Source organism: Orycteropus afer, unplaced genomic scaffold (genome assembly GCF_000298275.1).
Source record: "Orycteropus afer afer isolate SDZICR_OR568_19922 unplaced genomic scaffold, OryAfe1.0 scaffold00025, whole genome shotgun sequence".
NCBI lineage: Eukaryota > Metazoa > Chordata > Mammalia > Tubulidentata > Orycteropodidae > Orycteropus > Orycteropus afer.
Window position 1 is genome coordinate 7,747,191 of NW_006921612.1, and position 21,660 is coordinate 7,768,850.

General features: G+C 39.9%; 1 protein-coding gene across 1 annotated transcript in view; it reads right to left on the reverse strand.

Annotated features, from left to right (window-relative positions):
* Positions 1-21,660, reverse strand: part of ASAP2 (ArfGAP with SH3 domain, ankyrin repeat and PH domain 2) — a 378,888-nt gene that overhangs the window by 66,729 nt on the left and 290,499 nt on the right. The window contains exons 14-17 of the mRNA XM_042783668.1: positions 17,950-17,998; positions 17,705-17,871; positions 13,143-13,276; positions 2,617-2,711 (exon numbers count right to left, since the gene is read on the reverse strand). Of these exons, the coding sequence (XP_042639602.1) occupies positions 2,617-2,711; positions 13,143-13,276; positions 17,705-17,871; positions 17,950-17,998 (445 nt within the window). The remainder of the gene's footprint in view (positions 1-2,616; positions 2,712-13,142; positions 13,277-17,704; positions 17,872-17,949; positions 17,999-21,660) is intronic.

Here is a 21,660-nt window from a genome sequence, read left to right on the forward strand (position 1 = left end):
ATCTAGGAGCCCTAATTTATTGCATAAATAGACTATCAAGCAGAACCCAGAATGTACAGGAGATAGAAGAGAAGCTAGATGACTGGGACCTTTTAAAAATTAAATTCTTGTGTGCATCGAAAGATTTCGTCAAAAGGGTAAAAAGAGAACCTACAGATTTGGAGAAAATATCTGCCTATGACATATCTGACAAAGGACTTATCTCCAAAATCTACAGAAAACTTTAACATCTTAACAACAAAAAGACAAATAACCCAATTCACAAATGGGCAAAACACTTGAACAGACACTTCACCAAAGAAGATATACAAGCAGCCAACAAACACATGAGAAATTGCTCATGATCATTAATCATTGGAGAGATGCAAATCAAAACAACAATGAGATATCATCTCACCCCAGCAATAATAGCAAAGTTCTACAGATCAGATAGTAACAAATGCTGGCGGGGCTGTGGAGAGTTTGAACTCTGGTGCACTGCTGGTGGGATTGTAAAATGGTTACAACCATTGTGGCAAATGGTATGGCGTTTCCTTAAAAAACTGAAAATAGAAGTACCATTTGACCTAGTAAGTTCCATTACTAGGAATATATCCTAAAGAGGTGAAAGCGCACGAACAGACACATGTACACCTATGTTCACTGCAGCACAATTCACCAAAGCAAAGAGATGGAAACAACCTAAATGCCCATCAACGGATGAGTGGATAACCAAACTATGGTATATCCACACAATGAAATACTATGCCACATTAAAGAACAATGAGGGATACGCGAATCATCTCGCAATGTGGATGAACCTGGAGGACATTATGCTGAGTGAAATAAGTCAACCGCAGAAGGACAAGTACTGTAAGAGCCCATTACTGTAAAAAGACAGAGAAGGGTTTGCTTCTCGTAGGTTACCGGGATGGGGAGGGAAAGGGAGGGATTAATTTAGGGCTAGTTAGGGCTTACATGCTGACATGGGTAATGGGAGGGATATACGGGAAGGATATATGACCACCACGATAACACTGAGAAATGAGAGGACACCGAACTATGTTCATAAGAGATACACGACAGGTGCTAAAACCAACCAATGTGTCCACAATACCACATTGCCATTAACACCAAACACTAGGCTATACAGATGATCAGACAGGGGTCAGTGAATAGAGGTATACTCTAGACCAAGGATAGACTCAGCGGAGGCTAATCTTGTACAGATATCAGTGTTACAAAATACCTGAAGTCCTTATAGAAACAATAGAAGACAGACACAGAGTAATCCCTCACAGACATCCCAACACTATGAGAGAGAGATCCAGTAGAGCTACTACCTCAGGACCATAGTACTGGGATACACCAGACTCAGTTGGCACAACAAAATACATAAAACCATTGCTCCACATCCTACACTGGTGAGTAGCGACTGGGGTCTTAAAAGCTTTCATGCAACCATCTAGGATGCAGTTAATGGTCTCCTAGCATCGGAAGTGAAGAAGAACGCATAAAAAAAAGGGAGGGGGCATTTAGAAGCAATTAACCCTAGGACACAATGGCCTTCGAGACCAGAAGAACCGGATGATATCCGGCTACCAATGCCAACCACTCAGGAAACGAAAATCTGGAGATCCTGGATAGAGTGAGAGGGAAAACGTGGAACAAAATCCAAAAACTCAGTAATGACTAGAATTACTGGTCAGATGAAGTCTGGTGAGACTCCTAATACTATGGCCCTGAAATACATTCTGTGCCTGGAATAAAACTCACCCCCAGGGGCGGGCTCTCAGCCCAATGGTTAGCGAGATGTACACGCAGACCACTCAACCCAGGATGCCGCACCCACACACTCAATGGTAACACATCCCCTAAAGCAATAAACCACGGGACACTGAAGGACCAACATTCAAACTGAGGAAATGCAGGACAAACAGGAGTGCATAATTATGAGGGGCACAGGGGGAATGTTGCAGGGTAGCGAGGGGAGGAGACTGGGTTAGGGTTGGACATGGTGAATGGAGAATGAAACTAAATGTATGTGTGACTTTGAATGTAAAACAAGCTCTTAAAATAAAAAGAATTAAGGTAGGAAAGTGATTACAGGGAAAAACAGCAGAGGCAAAAAGCCCTGTGTGTAGACACACACCACTACCTTTACTTATATAGAGCAGCTGCCAAATCTGCTTTCCTTTGGCCTCTTCCTAAAAAAGTAGTATAGCCACACTATACTTCTATCTGGACACTCAAAAGATTAAAGAGACTAATAAAAACCTCTGAAGCCTGCCTGACCCAGCAACATTAATCACAGCTATTCAATGTTCGTTTCCTTCTCAACTTCAGAATTCTACCACCAAATCTGTTTTTTTAAAAACAAAATTCTAAAAAACCAAAATTAAACAAACAGAAACCCCTAAAAAACAAAATAAGTTCTGGCACTTGGATGGACAGACACAATGATTAGGGTATAAGCAAAAAAAGAACAACAGATAAGGAGAGCAATTTATGCTGATTTGCTCCCCTAAGAATTCAACAATTGATGTTCCCAACACTTATTATTTCCCTACTGCTAAAAGAGTGAGGTAAAAGGCAAATCTTTGTTCAGAAAAAGAGAACAGCCAGTCTCTTACTTACATGTCACTGCCTGGACTGGGTTTGACCGAGTCCTCAGCTGGTAGGCAACACTCCATAATCTCATTAAATCCTGCATTCCCAATATTCTTGGCAAGCTGCAAAAACAAAAGTCTATTTCAGGGCACTCAATTATTAACACACTCCATTGTTACACATTACTCATAAATCTCATGATTTATTTAATAGCCACTAAGAAACAGAGCAATAAAGTGGTTTGCCTTTAATGAAGACAGACAAAACCCAAAGCCCAAAGGTATCCATAAAACTAACAATAAGAACCGGCATGCCTATTACAAAGGAGTGGCCTCATGAAACACTCCCAAGATAAAGGACTTCTACAGACAAGGAAAAGTATGAGGTGGGTCTTAACATGAACTTCCATCCCAACCTCCACAAATAAATAAGTAACCTTGTGCTACAAGTAAAATAAATCTATTCCATATCCCTCAACCCGCCTTTATGTTTGCCAGCTATGAAGTGACTCTAATACGTATAGTGGAAAGGACACTGGGCCAGAAGCTAATGACTTGGACTCAACCATGGTTTTATTTACTGATTATGCGACTACAGTTTACTTTTCTGAACTTCAGATTTTTCACTGGTAAAATGGGGATGATACTTACCTCACAGGGCTGTAATAATAAAAAAAATGGGGCAATTTATGTGAAAGCACTTAACAAACGGCAACACTAAAAATGTAATATATAAATTTCAAATGAAAGATCTTCATTTGACAATCAATCTTTCTTACAAACTAAATATTAAATTAACATGTTTTAATTGAAGGCTTCCAAAATTCCAAGCACTATGGTTCATAGTAAGATAAATGTCATGATTTATCTTGGCCAGGTTAATTTGATAACATGGCAGCTGGCATTTTTTGAATGACTGAATGAATAGACAGGTAACTAGGAGCACCTTAGGAGCAGAGATTTATTTATTTATCTCAAATACACAGCTCAGTATCTAACACAGAGATCAGATTCTTAAATGTTTAATGAAAGAACACTAGACGAGAACACCTGGCATAGTGCTTTGGAAAGAACAGATACTTAAATTTCTGTGTTGAAAATCATATTTTGGGACAGCTAATGATAACTACAACATTTCTACTCTCGTTTAATTAAGGATTACTGGATATTTTCTTGGAGATAAGGCTGCTGCTTAAATGTCTCTTCTAGCCCCACGGGGAACTGGCTTAAGCAACAGCCTAAGGGATCTAGGTTAGATAAGGTAGAACTTCCTGGTGGTAAGTGATATTAACCAATGAAAAGGGATAATGAAGGATTCTTAAGACATTTTTCAAATAGGGCAAAAGGAAGGTCTGGGATAACTTACCAATTGGGTGATGAGTCTTCCTAATCTTACTTTGTTCTTAATAATGGAGCAAAGCTTTCTAGATGGTCCAAAGCAACAAGTACTTACCAACTCTCTTTACTGAAACCTGGTTTCTCAGTTCTGGCTCTGTGGCCTTAAACCACTGCCAAGTGGCAATAACCCAGCCTGCCTCGTTCCAATTTCTCCAGAGACAAAGCAAATGAAACTAATTGGTCCCTAAGGTGGGAAGTATCTGTCTACCATGAAGCTAATGCCCTGAAAAGGTTATCTTGGATAAGTGACATCAGATACAGGACTAAACCTCAATATTAGAAGCCCTTGTTTATAGTCAGGTATGTGTTAACACCTCTATTTTTTGGTAACATGGACACTATTCCTTAGTCAAGCACAGTAACTGGATTTCAGAACTTGAGAGGAAGAACAAGCCATAGCTCCCTGAGAGCAGGGGCCACCATGATGCCTCTAGTGTCTGTGTTAAGCAGATGGGGAGGGAGAATGGGAAGGGTAAATTCCCTGGGAATTGCAAAGCTGTTTCCCTTCTGCTTGGACTTGGCTAGTTTACCAGGGGACAGCTGGCCCCGGGAGTCACCACATCCATGTGTCACTCCCATCCAATGTTAGAGAAATGTGCCATCTAACAGTTTTGCCAAGTTCCAGTTTACATTTCAGCCTGCAGAGAACACCTTTGGTACCATCAACAAAGCAAACCATCTGCAGATGAAGGCCGCTGGGTTATATCAAGAAAATACGGGTCCTAGCATCCTAGACAGGCAGAAACCAAGGAACAAGGAAGGTCAGCTTTAACTAGACTCCCAGATAACAAGTGCTTTTCACTTACCAAAGGATCATCATCTAGAAGGAATCTGAGGGCTGTGCTGAGGCAAACTAAGCTAGACACAGGAGGAATCTCTCGTGTGTCTAAGTACAACATCATTTAAAGAAGTGAAACCACAACAGTTCACCTGCCCTCTATTCCTTCATGTCAGTTCAGTAAATGCTTACTGAGTACTTCATAAGCACTGGGCATTAGGAATGAGACATGGTCTCTGCTCTAAAAGAGCTCAGGCTAGTGAGAAAGGTGAATTAAAAAGAGAGAAAGAAGTACAATGTAATGAGAGATGCAAAAAAAAGTTTGTACTGAGCAATATAAGAACAGAAATGTGAAGTCCACATAAGCAGGAACTTATGGTCCTTGGCTCCTTACTCAAGAACACGACTTGAGCACTAGCCTTGTATGGAGATCATCTGTATTTTGCTAGTCTCCCTCACTGGACAGTAAGTACCTTGAAGACAAGGACCACAGTTCATACATTTTTGTGTATCCATAGCATCTCCCTGTGCAAGACCCACTGAGACAGAAAGAGGCCTAAGATTTTATCTTCAAATTGTTTTCGAAAGAGTTTGGGGTGGGGGCTTTTCATGTTTGTATGTGGAGGGATATCAATTACTGTTTCTCCAGTCTACTCATTCTGAAAAGAGAAATAGGCAAGTAAGAGAAACAACTTCCCTGCCAAGTTTAGGAGAAGAACCCCACATGCGCAGACCCATCTCTTCCTAACTCTCAGATGCCCATAGGAAACAGGATTATGGTCTTCTCTTTCCATACTCTGTGTTACTGGGGTGTGTCTCCGTGTGCTGTCCATGCCTGGGCAGGCAAGTCTGATTACAAGCTTCACTAGGCAAGCAAAATGTCATCACACATGTGGAGCCTTATAAACCAAAACCACTAAACCAAACCCACGACCATCAAGTCAATTCCAACTCATAGCAACCCTATACAACAGAGTACAACTGCCCCATGGGGTTTTGAAGGCTGTACATCTTTATGGAAGGAGACTGCCTTGTCTTTTTCCCATGGAGCAGCTGGTGGGTTTGAACTCCCAATGTTTTGGTTAGCGGACAATACAGAGTGCTTTCACCACTAGGCCACCGAGTGCCTCACATCAACCAAGTCAGCTCTAAGTCAACAACAAATCTCATATTTGATCTCTAGCTGCTTAACTACGGAACTCTGGTAGCACAGTACCTAAGGCATCTGTCTGCTAACCAGAAGGCTGGTGGTTCAAACCCACCAGCCACTCCATGGAAGCAAGACTGGGCAATCTACTTCCATAAAGATTTACTGCCTCAGAAACTCAATGGGGGTCACTATGAGTCAGAATGGACTCGATGGCAATAAGGTTCTTTTAAAAATCTACTTAACTTGCTTATCTCCCAAAAATCTGTTGCCACTGACTCTGACTCACAGTGGCCTATTATCAACTGGTTCCAAATTGGTACAAGAAAACTGAGTGTTATTTAGTGGGCCCTGTCAGATCTCAGGAGGAACTCTGGTGGTGCAGTGGTTAAGCATCTTGACTGCTAACTGAAAGGCTGGCAGTTTGAACCCACTAGCTGCTCCATGAGATAAAGATGTGGCTGTGTGCTTTTGTAAAGATTTACAGCCTTGGAAACCCTATGGAACAGTTCTAGTCTGTCCTTTAGGGTTGCTATGAGTTTGAGTCCACACAATGGCAATTAGTTTGGGTTAGGTCCCTGAAAAGCTGGAAGAATCAGAGAGCAGGCCACATTCTCAATATACAAATGTATAAAGGTCAAGTTTCTTTTTAGTAGGAAGAGCTAAGAAATGCACTGAACTATATATTGTTCTCCACAAAATGAGCAGCATAAAAGAATATTTTGAGGTACATGAAAAAATATTATATATCAGGATTTAATCTGAGCCTTTAAAATTTCTCTGATATATTTTACAAAATACATAATACACTTCATTGTAAGTAGTACAGATAAAATTTATAAATAATTATACACAAATCTTGGTGCTCAATTTTTTTGATAGAGTTTTTAGTTAAAAACAAAGTTCAGAGTTGTGATTTTTAAAAAAGGATGTATGTAACACAGTCTCTGAAGCCTGATGGTTCAGAGTGTAAATCCTAGCTGTGGTAGTTAAGCTTATATGTCAACTTGGCTGGGCCTAACTGAGTGCCTGGACAGCTAGATGAAGTTATTCCCCATGGTGAGATCGGCAATTAACTCCATGGTGGAATCTACTGGAGCAGCTGAGTAGCTGCTTTAGAGATGTGGTCTGCTTCCCATAAATAAGCAGCAGCTTTGAGGAAGGTCTCCAGCTTATGGCACTCTTGGACTGTGCATGTAGCCGAGTTTTCATTCAGTAGCCTGCCAAGCCCTGCCAATCTTGGGACTTTTTCTGCACTTGAATTAATGGCCTGCTATGTAGTTTGGTAGTATCAGGACTGTGCCTTTTCACTTGTCGACCTTGAGTTTGTCAGTCTCAGCGGCCAGCTGCTTGAAGACATGCCTCTAGCTTCAGTGGGCTGGGAGCAAAAGGCAGAGCTGAACCCCAAGGTCAAGGGGCTTTCACCCAGCCCCTAGAGCCTGGCACCTGGAATTTGGACTTCTAACCTCCAAAATTATAAGAGAATAAACTCCTGTTTGTTAAAGCCATCCCATTTGTGGTGTATATTCCTGTCAAAGTGGCACTAGGTAACCAAAACACTAGCTCAGACACACTGGACAAGTTACTGAACTTCTTCTGTCTCTTTTCTTTTTTTAAATGGAATCCTTATTTAGTTTACATATAATGTATATACAGGACCTAGGACAATACCTGGTACTTAATAGCTGTTCAGTAAATGGCTATTGACATTCAATTTCTTCTTGCCCTAAGCAGTTGCTTTTAGTATCTTGAGTGTAGCTTTATTTCAGTCCTTGATGAAACAACAGTTCTAATTTGAAAGTCTTTTTTTAAAAATTAATTAATTATTATTTTTATAAAGAAAATGAAATGCAGGATTGAAGACAGTTTTTTTTTTTTTTTAAATTGTGATTTGGGTGAAATCACTTTTTATACAGCAGTTCACACACATGCTGTCTCACGACATTTGACTACAATTTACCCCAATGCAACAGCTCCCCTCCCACTTCCTACCGATAGTTACTTCTTCCCTGTGCCCATCTCTCCATGCACTCCTGCCCCCTGAACTCTCTCCCTGGGCATAAATAGCCCTTCTTTCTCCCATGATTGTTCTCTCCAAGGAGTGTATCTATCTCAGGTAAATATTCAACTCATATGACTGTCTTTTGTTTGGCTGGAAGCCATAGGTGTGGGTTCAATTCCAGACCTGAAGGGCAGCTAGGGGCCATATTCTCAGTGGTTCCACCAGGCTTTATCAGACCAGCAAACCTGGTCCCCCTTTTTTTTTAAAGTCAATTCTTATTTCTTGAGGACATTCTTTGTACACCCTCTCTTTCCTATATGCCTGCTTTAATATCTATCAGTTTATTAACAATTGTATCAGAGAGGAGGCAGGAGAAAGTCAAGAAACTAACTTGAGTTCTCAGGTGCCTAAAACTCATTATTCAAGTTTGATGGAAGAAGGTTTTTAAATTATTTGCCCAAATTCAATTTCATAAGATCAAGCATTCCTTTATTAATTTCACTTCTGTCCCTAGTACCAAGGACACTAAGTTTTTCATATGAGCTGAAAATCAATGTTGAAATCATGAGCTTCTGTGTTAAGGAGAAAAAAATATCTTTTTAAAATCTATGCTTACCAGGAAGCTTTCTGAAAGCAGGCATGCTTTAAAATCTGAAGCTATTAAGCCATTGCACACTAAACTAGTAAATACTGTGTAACTCCCCAGAATTAATCAAATTAATACTTTAGTTACCTAAGTTTGATTCCATTGAATATGAACTGATTTTAAAAGCAGGTGAAGTGGAAAAAAGATTGTTACTAACCAGCCACCTTCATGGAAACTACTGAAATTCACTGAATTAGCATGGCAAACAAGCATGCTTTGAAACAAAAACAAAAAGGGAACGATGAAACAGTCTCTCTCTCACTTTCTCACGCCTGCATGTGTGCACGCACGCGCGCGCACACACACACACACAAAGTATTTGAAAACCTGAGGCCAGAAAATAACTTACAGAATTAAGCAAAAGACTCTTACCATTAGGAATATGGTGAGAACATATGGGAGCACAGGAGAGAGATTTTATGGCTTGAGCATTTATCTATGTAGGGACACAGTGCAAACAGAAAATGAAAATGCCATCAAATCGGGCCCTGCTCATTTATCTGCTATCTCTTTCAGGCCATTTAAAAAAATTCCTTTCCTGTCAGAGCACATCACCCTGAGATGAGGGCCATACTACTGATTTACCTTAAAGACAGAAACATTATTCCCATGAAACAACCCTTGTGCAGGCTGCACCCATGGAGATCTTGGAAAAGTTATTTTCCAGTCTGCCCTTTTATTTCTCCCAGCAGGGTAATAAGAGGTCTAACATTTGCTGCACAAGAAAAAATATGAACAAATCAACTGAATACTCTGGTATCATCACTGTCCTGTGAATTTGAAATGCTTTGGAGTTTCAGAAAAGTTCATGAAATCTCTCTCCTGTGCTCCCATATGTTCTCACCATATTCCTAATGATAAGAGTCTTTTGCTTAATTCTGTAAGCAGACAACCAGTGCAAGGATCTCCCTGTAGATGCAAGCATTAACAGAATATGAGGATTGTTTTACAAAAGAATTTTGTTAGAATTATTTCTGAGGAGGAGATAACAAAAATAGCTAATACTTCATAGTTCTTACTATGTGCAGACATAATTCTAAATCTCACACACACACACACGCTCACACACAAGCACACATCGAGGCTTCAGGAAACCCTTTGTTTAGACATCTGACTGTCTAAACAAAATAAAATAAACCACCCAGTTGCTTTAAAAAGGCTTGAAATGTCTATGTTTTTCTAAAACAAGAACACTGACATCTGACACATACTCTCCCATCTATTGTTTAACCCGGGGACTGAGGAATAAAGATTTTGGACATAATATTATGCTCACAGTCCCAGCACACAGTAAATGGGGATTGAGCTGAGAAGTAGGGAGATGTCCACATCCTGAAAGCCACCAAAAGACCAGACAGACAGAGTTCAGAGGCAAGCAGAGGGTGGGAACCTTCTGCCACTTTTTTTTTTTTGGAAAGCCACTGATAAAAAGAAGTTTTAGGCTGTGGTCAATGACATGAGACAAAGTATATGTGAACTGCTGTATGGAAAGTGATTTTGCTCTGTAAATCTTCACCCAAATCACAATAAAAAAATAATAATTTTTTAAAAAAAGAAGTTTAGGTAAGGAAGAGCTTGAAACTGTAGCAGAAATTAGATTTTGAAAATAAATATCTGCAGACATTAACTAAGCAGGCTCTGCCTGGTAGCTCTACAATACCTGAGAGCTGCTAAACTTTAAAACTTCTATTGGACTACATAGTCAGAGGCTCAAGGAGACAGTAAATGAGATTTGAAGTAGGAATTAGAAGTTATCTTTTCAGCAAGATAGAAACAACACATTCTTTTTAACCTTCTTTGGTAAGTTTTCCTCTTTATTAGACAATAAAGTCTCAAGAAGATTATCAATTAAAGTTTTGAGACACATCAAAGCAGTTTTAACAAAGATGTGTTAGGGTCAGGCTCCTATCCTACTGCCTTGCAAGAGCCAACTGTTAAATTTTTAGGAATTTTGTGAGTCAGCTGTCAAATAGAGTCATTGTTTAAAAGTACATTATGTAAATCTGTAATTAAATTATATTAAAAACAGAAGTAATAAATGCTTAAATCTTATCATATCCCAATTATTTTGCTCTTATCTATGCTCTTGAAGTTATTTACACCCATTGTACTGACATGGTGAAGTATACTATGTAAGGATGAGCTACTAAACATCTTTTATCAGTTCCACACTTAGCAATGCCACATTGGTAACTTGGAACTGGCCATGGTGTGAGTATTTATACCATAGAACTAAGCAGACTACAAATCAGGGCTTCGTTTTCTCCCAGAGAGCTGGCAGTTAAACATTTGCTACCAAACCACTCTGTAGGGTAAAGGGTTGGAGCAGGAAAGACAATGTTGTTGTTGTTATGTGCCGTCGAGTTGGACCCGACTCACAGCAACTCCTCCTTGGGTTTCCAAGGCAGTATCACTGTGGAAGTAGATTGCTCCATCTTCCTTCCCAGGAGTGGCTGGCGGGTTTGAACTGCCAGCCTTCTGGTAGCAGTCAAGTGCCTTAGGCACTACACTACCAGCGCTCCCAGAAAAGACAATAGTAACATTTAAATGTTTACCATCCGGAAAGACAACTCCCTGCAAATGCCAGTTTATGTCCCAATCTCCTAAAAAGGTAAGAAGAACGTGAACTCTGGAATCAGATTCCATACCCCAGATTTGGTACCTTAATAGCTATATAACCTTAAGTATATTGTAACATTCTAAATCTGTTTCCTCTTTGTAAATTGGAGATAATATACTAAGGTCATAGAGTTGTTGTGAAGATCAAATAAGCTAGCACATATAAAGTGCTTTGCAAAGTACCTAGTAAAAGATAGCAATTTTCTGAACTCACTCCTGTTGCTTCCAGCCAAACAACAGACAGGCATATAGGGTGCATATTTACATCAGGTAGTTACACTACTTGTAGTGAGCAATCATGGGAGAACAGAAGGGCAGTGTTTGCACAGGGAGATAGCTTGGGGTGGGGGGTGTTGGATGGGAGGGAGGGACGAAGTGGGAAGAGAGCTGTTACATTGTGGGGAATTGCAGTCAATGCCATGAGACAAAATGTACATGAACTGCCTTATGGAAAATGAATTTCCTCTGCAAACTTCTACCCAAATCACAATAAAAATTAATAATTAAAAAACCCGGCTATTTTCCTCATGAATCAGTCTCCCGTTCTTTTAAGAATCAGTTAAAAAAGAAAAAGTACCAACTGTCACAGCTCACCAGTGTTAACTGAAAAATAGTTTCTCTGAAAATATTTTATGATAATCTCAAATCTTTACCATCCTCCATTACAAAGATATAGATTATATACATTTTACACTGACAATAACCACAGTATGGAAACACGCATACACTGCTTAGGTCTTGCTCAGTCTGGTTTAGCTTTTAACATAATCAGGGATGTTACTAACTAGACTATGAGTTATCTTCTCTCCTTTCTCCTAACTTTTTCTTTCAAGGCCATAAAGGAATTCCTTGGAAAGACTGGGAGAGTTCAACCAGAGAATTCAAAACGCATTACAAGTTCAGACAGTTTGGATACAGGGTAGCCATCAATAAGATTTCTTGCCCCTTGAGAGGAATACTGACCACAATAATTGATTTTCTCTCAAGCCTACTGCTCTTGATGTTAAAATCAATGGTAGTCAATATCCACTTGATATTTACTGTCCAACCCCCAACTACTCTAAGAATGAATTTCAAACATCACTTTCTTCAACCATTAATTATGAGCTTTGAAAACAGCCTATAAAATCTCATGCTTCAGGTGGCCCAAAAGCATGACTTAAACCTGATTTGTTACTCACTGGGAGCACAGTATCAATACTGTGAACATTGCTTCACATAAAATGTTTCTATCTCCTTTTATCTTTATCACATTCTGACTAGCAACCCTCATTGGGTTTCTGAGGTGGTAAATTTTTACATAAGTACATTGCCCAGCCTTACTTCTGTGGAGTGGCTGGTGGGTTTGAACCACCAACCTTCTTGTTAGTAGTCAGATGCCTTAGGCACTGTGCTAACAGAGCTCCATCTCTTAATATCTCTATCACATGGCTTATGTGTTATACTGAACCATGAAGAAAAGGGTATTTTTCTAAAACAAAGGCAGTAAAAGCAAAGACCAATCTCTCTCTCAAAGGGAGATAATATGGGGTAGGGGAAAAGTCTATTGGAGGCTTAAGCCAAGAAGTGACCATAGCCTTGTAAGGAATGAGTTGCTAACTCAGGGAGGATGCACTTTCCTATCTTTGAGCTTCTGAGTTCTTCTTCTGTTTAATGAATGGCCTAAAGTGGACTATGTAAGCATTCTAATTCATTTCAGCAGAATCTCACACCAGTCTCAATGCCTCTTTTTGGTTTCACTCACTTTATTCATTTAGGGATAAAGTTTTGCAACAAGAAGTACCTTCAACTAATAACTAAGAAAGTGTAATAATCAATGAGTTTCTAATTGCTCAAACTCTCTAGCAACATATCAACAACCAACAGCCCACTGAGATCAAGAAACCAAAATGTATGAGAATGCCAAATGAAAACAGTTTTCAGCTCATTTATTTCTGATCCCAAATCAAGGATTTGAAAATTACCAGCAACTCAGATGTTCCTAATACATCTAACGTCAGGGACTGCATCCTGGAGTAGTGAACCCCCAGCTCTCGGTGGATTCCAGAACACTCGATGCAGGTCAGAATGCCCAGATTGGTGGAAAGCCATGTAGGATCTGCCAAACAGAACAGGGTAAATTTGAGCTTGCATTACGTAGAGGGTCTTGGGTCAAAATCTTTTTCTGAGTAATTACTGAGCATTGAGTTTCCTAACCTTTTTATTATTATTATTATTCTCGACACTGTTGGAACCTCCATTCATCCCTAATTAACACCAACGTAGAAACAGTACATGTATCTGAACCTGTCTAGTCTCTCTCCACTTCCCTGCCCTTCCCTTTATTTATTGAGCACTCCTAATTATCAGGTATTGTGAGTACAAAAATAAAGAAGACACAGTCCATGTACTCCAGTGACCACAAATTCCTTAAGGACTGGTCTTGAACACAGATGATACCTATCACCAACCTAGTCACACCACCAAAGCAGAACAAGAAAAAAACAAGACACACCAAAGTCAAATACCATAAGGTAAAGAGATTTAAAACATACATATCCATATTTTCACAAAGGTGCCAATAATAAAAAGACAACATATATTAACTATTTATGATACACTCTGTTTAGCATTTTGGTAGTAGCAATAAGAAGAGTTTACTTGTAAGGGATTCAGAAATTATAAAGCACTTCCATATAATATCTCATCTGGCCCACACAAGAGCCCCATGAGATGAACAGAACAGGTTTGGTTTGGTTACACAGATTTTCTATCTTCACAGATTTTCTATCTTCACAATGCTCAGACAGGTTAAGGGATCTGCTCAAGGTTGCAAGCGAGTGGCAGAGATATATTGCGGCTCTATGTTCATCTCATTTCAAACCTACGCTTTCAATACGTCACAGTGTTTCTACTCATAGCACGATTACTCGTTCACTGAAGTATCCACACTGCCTAACAGCATCTGGCATATAGTAAGCACTCAATAAATGTTAGAGATCAGAATGTTGAATTTACAGAAATGGAGAATTCAAAATAAAACATACTTGAGCACATTATCATAGCCATAAGGTCAATTCCCCTCAAAATCATTGGTTGCCCTTATAAACTCAAAATAGGTAAAAACCCAACCTTGGTAACTAGATAATTGTGAATGTTCAATTCATAAGAAATTTCATCCAGTTAGGAAATTCTTCTGGGTACCTTCATTTTCACTTCACTAGACCTATTTTATTACATCTTACTTATAGTTGGTACACAGGATACATTTATACTATTTTATATCAAGTTTTGATATCACTCATAGTATCTTAGCATTTTTCTTGTTTTAACATTTTAAAAGACATAGTTTTGACTTCTATATGAAGGCATTTTTAAAACCCAAGTACTACAGTGCAATGCAGTACTTCAAGCCAAAGTTCTTCTAGCCACAGTCATTTTGTAGCGTATTATAAATTCTAGCCTCTATGCTTGTGTAACGAGCTCTGGTGGCATAGTGCTTAAGGCATTTGACTGCAAACCAGAAGGCTAGCAGTTCAAACCCACCAGCCACTCCTCAGAAGGAAGACTGCGCAATCTACTTCCGCAGTGATACCACCTGGGAAACCCAAGGAGAGGTTGCTATGAGTCAGATCTGACTCCAGGGCAGTGATTTTCAGTTTCGGTTTTTGATGCTTGTTTAGAATGGGAGAGTCTCATCTTGCTGGAGGGTGTGACTCAAGTCACCACAGATAGTTTCTTGAAGGGTCTATCTGTGAATGTCCTGGCAAAGTCCCTCTCTTTTGTCCTGGATCCTGTGTTTGAGTCTCCATCATCTCACCCTTAGACTTGAGAGAGCAGCAATTGTCTGAGCTGCTATTTGGGTTCACAGCCCCTGCAGCCACGTGAGGGAGGATAATCCTCCAGATCTATGCCTGACCCACGGTTTCGGGACTTGCTAGACCTCCGGCCTCCACAACTATGTGAGCCATTTCCTTACCAGTTTGACTTCTGTGAGATGTTAACAGTGAAATACGGAACCCTAAGACAGGAGAAAGAGTACTGAAGGGAGGAGGAGGAGGAGTTGATGTTAGAGATGATGGAGTAGTATAGCAGTTTGGAAAAGTTGGACACTGGAACATCATTAATCTCCACCTCATAAGGACTAGTCTTGTGTTGATCCTTCTAGAAGAAATTACTCGAGGAGGTGGTATCAGAATCGGGGGGTTCACTGCCGTGGCCCAGATTCATTGGAATATGTGGTTTTGGGAAAAAGAGTATAGGATAAACGGGAGAATGAGAAGCCATTGGTTTCTCCATAGGATAAAAAAAAAAAACACTGATGGATTGAAGCAGCTGCTATGTTGGGATTAGTTACCCAAGGCAAAAGCTTTTCATGGGATTTAGAAGTGGGAGATCTAACTTCTGAGGAATTGGCTGGGTGCATGTATATGGAAATACAGAGTGATAAAGAAAGTACAGAGATTTGTAATTCCTTGGTTGTTGTTACCAATAAAAGCTGCAAAAGCATGGAAGAAGAATGTAGGGGCGGGTTGTAGCACTGGACCAAGACCAGAGCTATGACCAACCCAGATAGGAAAAATTGTATTGGAACAACAGGAAAACCCCTACAACCAAAAAGGTATTTTGGCAGGGGAATTGGCAAAACCAAGAAACTAGTGAAACCAGCAGGTATAGTGTAAAAGAGTTGCAGAATGGTTTCATCAGCTTCCTGAGGAACCTTTACTAAAACAGATTGTCTGGGTGACTAATTTAGGGGGAATATCTTTAACTTTGAATGCTACAGAATGGAAGAGTATGTTTGGGTTGATATGAGACCCACAACTCACTATGGAACAGTCATGAATGATTATCCAATACCCAGTTATAAAGGAGGTTAAAATCCAGATGAGACAGCCAGCCTGGTGGACTGGATAAAATGTGCAGTGATATTTGTTTACCCTGAGAAGGAAAAGTGCGCCCCTCCACCTCTAAATACTCCCTGGAACACTCCAGAGAAAGCAGCTAATGTGTTGCTTATGCAAGCCATGCTGGAATGCTTTATGATCAGGATATTCACCCAGTGAGTATGCCCCTTACACATGGTATGGCAGATAAGGTAATCAAGGGAGCCCCATTTACATGGGCACCTCATGTAACCTTGCTACTGAGAAATACAGCAATAATCTGAGAAACCACGTTGTATCTGTTGGCACAGATTCCCTGCATGGGGCTTACAGATAGAAGAGACGTAAAAGTGATTCATAGAAGAACAGGAAGAGGCTGTGGGGAAAGAACTTACCTCAGCAGATCAGAGATTTTTCAATGGTTACCAAGAAATGGGATGAACATGGTGGACAATAATGGAGTTGAGACAAAGGTGTTAACATTGCTCTAGAGCAGGCTAGATGGACCAATGGAAACTCCAGCTTGCCCCCCCAATATTAAAGAGGCCTAAATAGGAGCTCTGGTGGTATAGTGTCTAAGGCATTTGACTGCTCACCAGAGGGCTGGAGGTTCAAACCCACTAGCCACTCCTTGGAAGAGAGATTAGGCAATCTACTTCAGTAGTGATACTGTCTCAGAAACCCAAGGAGGGGTTGTTATGTGTTGGATCCAACTCCATGGCAGTGAGTTTTGTTTTTTTGGTTATCACTACAGAAGTAGATTGCCCAATCTTCCTTCCGAGGAATGGCTAGTGGATCTGAACCGCCAGCCTTCTGGTTAGCAGTCAAATGCCTTAGGCACTATGCCACCAGAGCACCTATCATTGAACTAGAGGAATCAAAAGGTAACTCACTGTTCTAGCTAAGCCACATTTCTCATTTTACAAATGCTCAGAAAAGACTACTACCACATCTCCCTCTGACCATCCCATCTGCTCAAACATCATTTGATTTTAATTGAATGCAGACATCAATTCCTTAAATTTTTAAAATACTAGTTGTGAAAATTTACAATGATATTTATGTTCATTAAAAATGTAGCCCCTAATTTTTTTTTTTTCAAAAGGCAAAAATAAACACTCATTTCACAGAATTTGACAGCTAGAAGGGACTTGAAAAAAAATCCTAGACCAACCCCCTTCATTTTACATACAAAAAAACTAGCAAAATTAAGTAACTCTTCCAGGCCCACAGAGCTAGACAGTGGCTTAAAGTTACTCCAGAAGTTCTGAAAAGTAATACAAAAAGAGGATGGAGTAAACCCAGGGGAAAAAAGTCCATAAGCAGCCACTCAGCCAGCATAATAAGTAGATGACCTTGATTTCACCCTCACTGTGTCCTTCAGTTTTCATTTCTCAAAAAGCATCTGAATCTTTTAAGTTACATCAGGCCATCTTCACTCTGTCCTGTTCTGAAGGCCTAGCAGGCAAGTATCTTCCCACCCCTTTCCCCTCCACCCCAAGCAGTCTGCACACAGTTCATTAAGCATTTGTGTAATGGAATGAACTCAGTCTGAGCTGCACTTAATTTTGTATTTGAACTGAAAGTGAAAATCAATGAATGAATTCTGTGAATTGGAATGGGATTTAAAAATCCTAGAGCCTGGGTTGCCCCGGGGTCACCTGGTGCCCCGCAGTCACAGCACACATCATTGCCAGTCATCCTCTGGACTTCAGAGATGATCTCTTTTGTCAGTTCCTGGACAATGTTATTTTCTCCAGTGTTGTCATCTCCTTTAAATGCATTGTTTAAAGCTTCTTCTTTGCTGTTTTGCAGCACAGACATCCATCTAGAAAAACAAAGTTGTTTTAAATCCTAAGAACAATTGTTAAGCTCCTGTCTAAAATCCCACCTCCAAATGACTTACATTTGACATTCCTGCTCATCTTCTGCCTGAAAGTGGTACGTTCTGTCATCTGCAAGACAAGAGGAATCTCATCAATTGTGAGCCCAGACAGAAATCAGTACACAATTCCAGAGGAAAGTGGTTTATAATTAACCTCAGGAAGAATCTTAGCTCTCTGCTAGGAAATAAATGATTTGTATAAAATCAAGTACTCTCTCATCCTTCAAATGTCTACCTTTGCTCAGTAATTGTGGTTTTGTAATGCAAATGAATAAAGCTGCCCTATTCCACCATTCAAATATAAAAAGATGTAGTTTCCAAAACTGAAGCAATTCAATGAAAGCCACCAGTAGCCTTTCAAAAGCTTTATTATTATTATTAACTTGCTGCAGAGTTGGCTCCTAAAAAGTAATTGCTAAAGTCTTCTCAATTATAAAAGCCTTTTCTAAATCAAATAACTTAAGAAGTTTTCTGGCTTCCATAGAAAAAGATTATGAAAAATTCTAAGAATAACCATGCTATAAGAGTCCTGTGTTACAAATACAGTTAAAGCAATAGAATACTGTTAAATAATAATGGAATATAAAATCTTACATTCATATACAGCTGGCATCAGCAACATTTTACAAATGAGTCAGAATGCTGAGCCCCATGAATGGGCACAAAAGAAGTGGGTGCCAGGTGAGATACTGAAAACATGGCGTCATTTCTGAGCTTTCTTGTCCCAAAATGCAGAACCTCAGTCCAATCATGAGGAAACATCAATGAAACCCAAACAGTGAGATATTTGACAAAATAACTAATTGATACTCTTCAAAAAGTATCAAGGTCATGAAAGACAAGAAGACTAAGAAACCGTTATAGGCTGCAGGAATCAAAGGTAAAATAAAAGCTAAATGCAATATGGAATTCTGGAGAGATTTTTGGTTCAGAAAAAGGATATTAGTAGAAAAACTAGTAAAATTAATAGCACTGCACCAATGTCAAATTCCTAGTTTTGATCACTGGTTGACTTAGTTAGCAGTCAAATGCCTTAGGCACTATGCAACCAGAGCTCCCTTACTATGTATCAGGGATGTTAAAAACCAATGCACTAAGATGTTAATAATTAGGAAATGGTGGTTGAGAGATATATGGAAAGCAGTATTTTTAAAACTTTTCTGTAAGGCTAAAATTAGTTCAAAATTTAAAAAAATAATAAGCTTAAAAGACCAAAAAAAGAAAAGAGGGAGGGGATCAGATGACAAGCAGTGACTCTGTTCTTGGACATATACAATAAACATTGAACTAAAAATGAGCTAACACATCTTCCTCCAGTTGTTGTTGTTATTGTTATGTGCCATCGAGTTGGACCCGACTCATAGCGACCCCTCCTTGGGTTTCCCAGGCAGTATCACTACGGAAGTAGATTGCCCAATCTTCCTTCCGAGGAGTGGCTGGTGGGTTTGAACCATCAGCCTTCTGGTTAGCAGTCAAATGCCTTAGCCACTAGCTCCCTGAAAGCACTTTGATTCCTTCTTTTTTTCTTCCCCTTTTTTCTTTTTTTTCCATGTACCTCTCTGGTGGCATAATGCCTAAGGTATTTGACTGCTAACCAGAAGGCTGACAGTTCAAACCCACTAGCCACTTCACGGAAGGAAGACTGGGAAATCTACTTCTGTAAAGATTTACCACCTCAGAAAGCTAAAGGAGGGCGCTATGAGTTGGAATCAACTTGATGGCAGTGAGTTTGTTTGTTTGTTTTTTTCTCTATGTCTTCTTCTTCCTCGATGCCACCATGTTGATCACTCATTTTTGGTACATTGCCCTTCCCTATGCACGCGATTCCTACAACTATTTTTGGTGAGCTGACTGGGTTGAGGAAGAGGCCTAATGGGGTTAAGTGACAAAAATGAATGTAGCCAGTGGCAGAAAATTCAGTTGTCCTGACTCCTGGTCCAATACTCTTGCTATTATAACACCCATCATTCTTTTTTTAAGTACCAAGGGAATAGTCCTCTCTATCCTTATCCTGTTATTGAAGACAGAAACAGAGTTTAAAAGAATTATTTCAAGGTCAGAAAAATAAACTCAATTCTGCGATTCAAATAGTGACTGAGCCAGCTCAATTATACAAAGAAATTCCTCTCCAGGTTTTGGAAGGAGAAGACCACCATTACTTTCTCCTGCTTCCAAGTACTGACCTAATGTACAAAGCTTCATCTGAAGGAGGGCCCAGGAGTGAGCAGCTACATCACTCAAGTCCCACTCATGCTTTAGACTCCTCACCTGGAAGGTTTGCTAAGTGGATTACAGAGTACTTAGGAAGTGGTGATGATGGCAGGTACTGCCAAAAGCTTGTATCTAACACTGAGCTACTTCATGGTCAGACCAGGCATAGTTCAAGTAGAAAAATCAAGGTGACAGGGGGGAGCAACCCATGTCCTCTGGCTAATTCTGTATACTAGTGAGGGAAAATTGCAGAAGCAATGGACAAGCTTCTGTGAAAACCTCCAAATAAGAACTTCCTGCATTACAGACTCTCAAGAAACCTATAAATAAGTTTCTACCCAGATTCAACTATGAGGGAGAACAAAAGCAAGAGGAGATAGTAGAGATGATCAGGACCACCAATGTGATGATGGTTTGGGAAAGGCTGCTCCTCCAAGACCAAGGCTCTGGCTCCAAACTGGCCACTAACTTGCTGGGTGGACCTGGAATAGTCACAATTCTTTGGGCTCCATCCTACTCTGGGCACTAACCTACATTATCTTCAAAATTCTCATGTACCTTCCATCCCATCTTATAACGACTGTGTGATTCTAGGATAATGGCTCAGGACTTGAATTTGCAAAGAATAGGACCAGTCTGAAGGCAACAGAATGGACTAAGCACCCAGAAATGCTGGCCTTGCCACAGAAACTCTGGAGCCCTGGGAATGTATGCCTTAAGCTTGTCCTGTTGATCAGACTGGGCAAACTCTATTTGAGAGGAGGAATGGTAAAAAGAAGGACATTACAGGGCCATACCTGAAGTAAGCTCGTCAGTCTGTTACTCCTCTGGGCTCTCTAGGAAGATCTCAGGGATGGCTTTACAAAGTGAAGATTAGAAGGGACAGGCAATTCCCGGGATACCTGGTACGTCCATACCTGAAACGTCATTCTCACTGTCTATTGTGTAGACTGAGTTTTATTTCCCCACTCACACAAATGCTTTAAGAACCTGAAGAGATCTTGGTGATCATTTGCTCCACTAGCCTGCAGTAGAAGAGGAAGGATCTATGTACTGGGAAAGGTAAAGAAATTTTCTCATCAATCAGTCAGAACGAGATCCTGAACCCAAGTCTCCCAATTTGATAGGATGCTCACCACATTAAGGCTTTTGCATAGTGATGCAATGCTTCCCTTTAAGATTCTTTGGGGTGTTTAACAGGTTTTCAAGTATCCCCTATAACTCAAACCTATACAGAACTGCAACAAAGCATTTTTTACAACTAATACTCCTAAAGGAGTAACACCTTTCAAAAGCTAACTAAGGAGGGTAATTTGTAGGAGTGGGATTGTTTTACCCATGGAGGGATAAGCAGGGAAGGAGGAAAGATAACAGCATATCCCAAAAATGATAGTAAATACTGGCAAATTTACAATGATGGCTCAAACCACACAAAGGAGGCCCTTCTGGATATCCTACTCTAAAAGGTATTACCTAAAGGTTATTTATTAGCTTTAAGTATAAACAGAATCTTGGATTAAT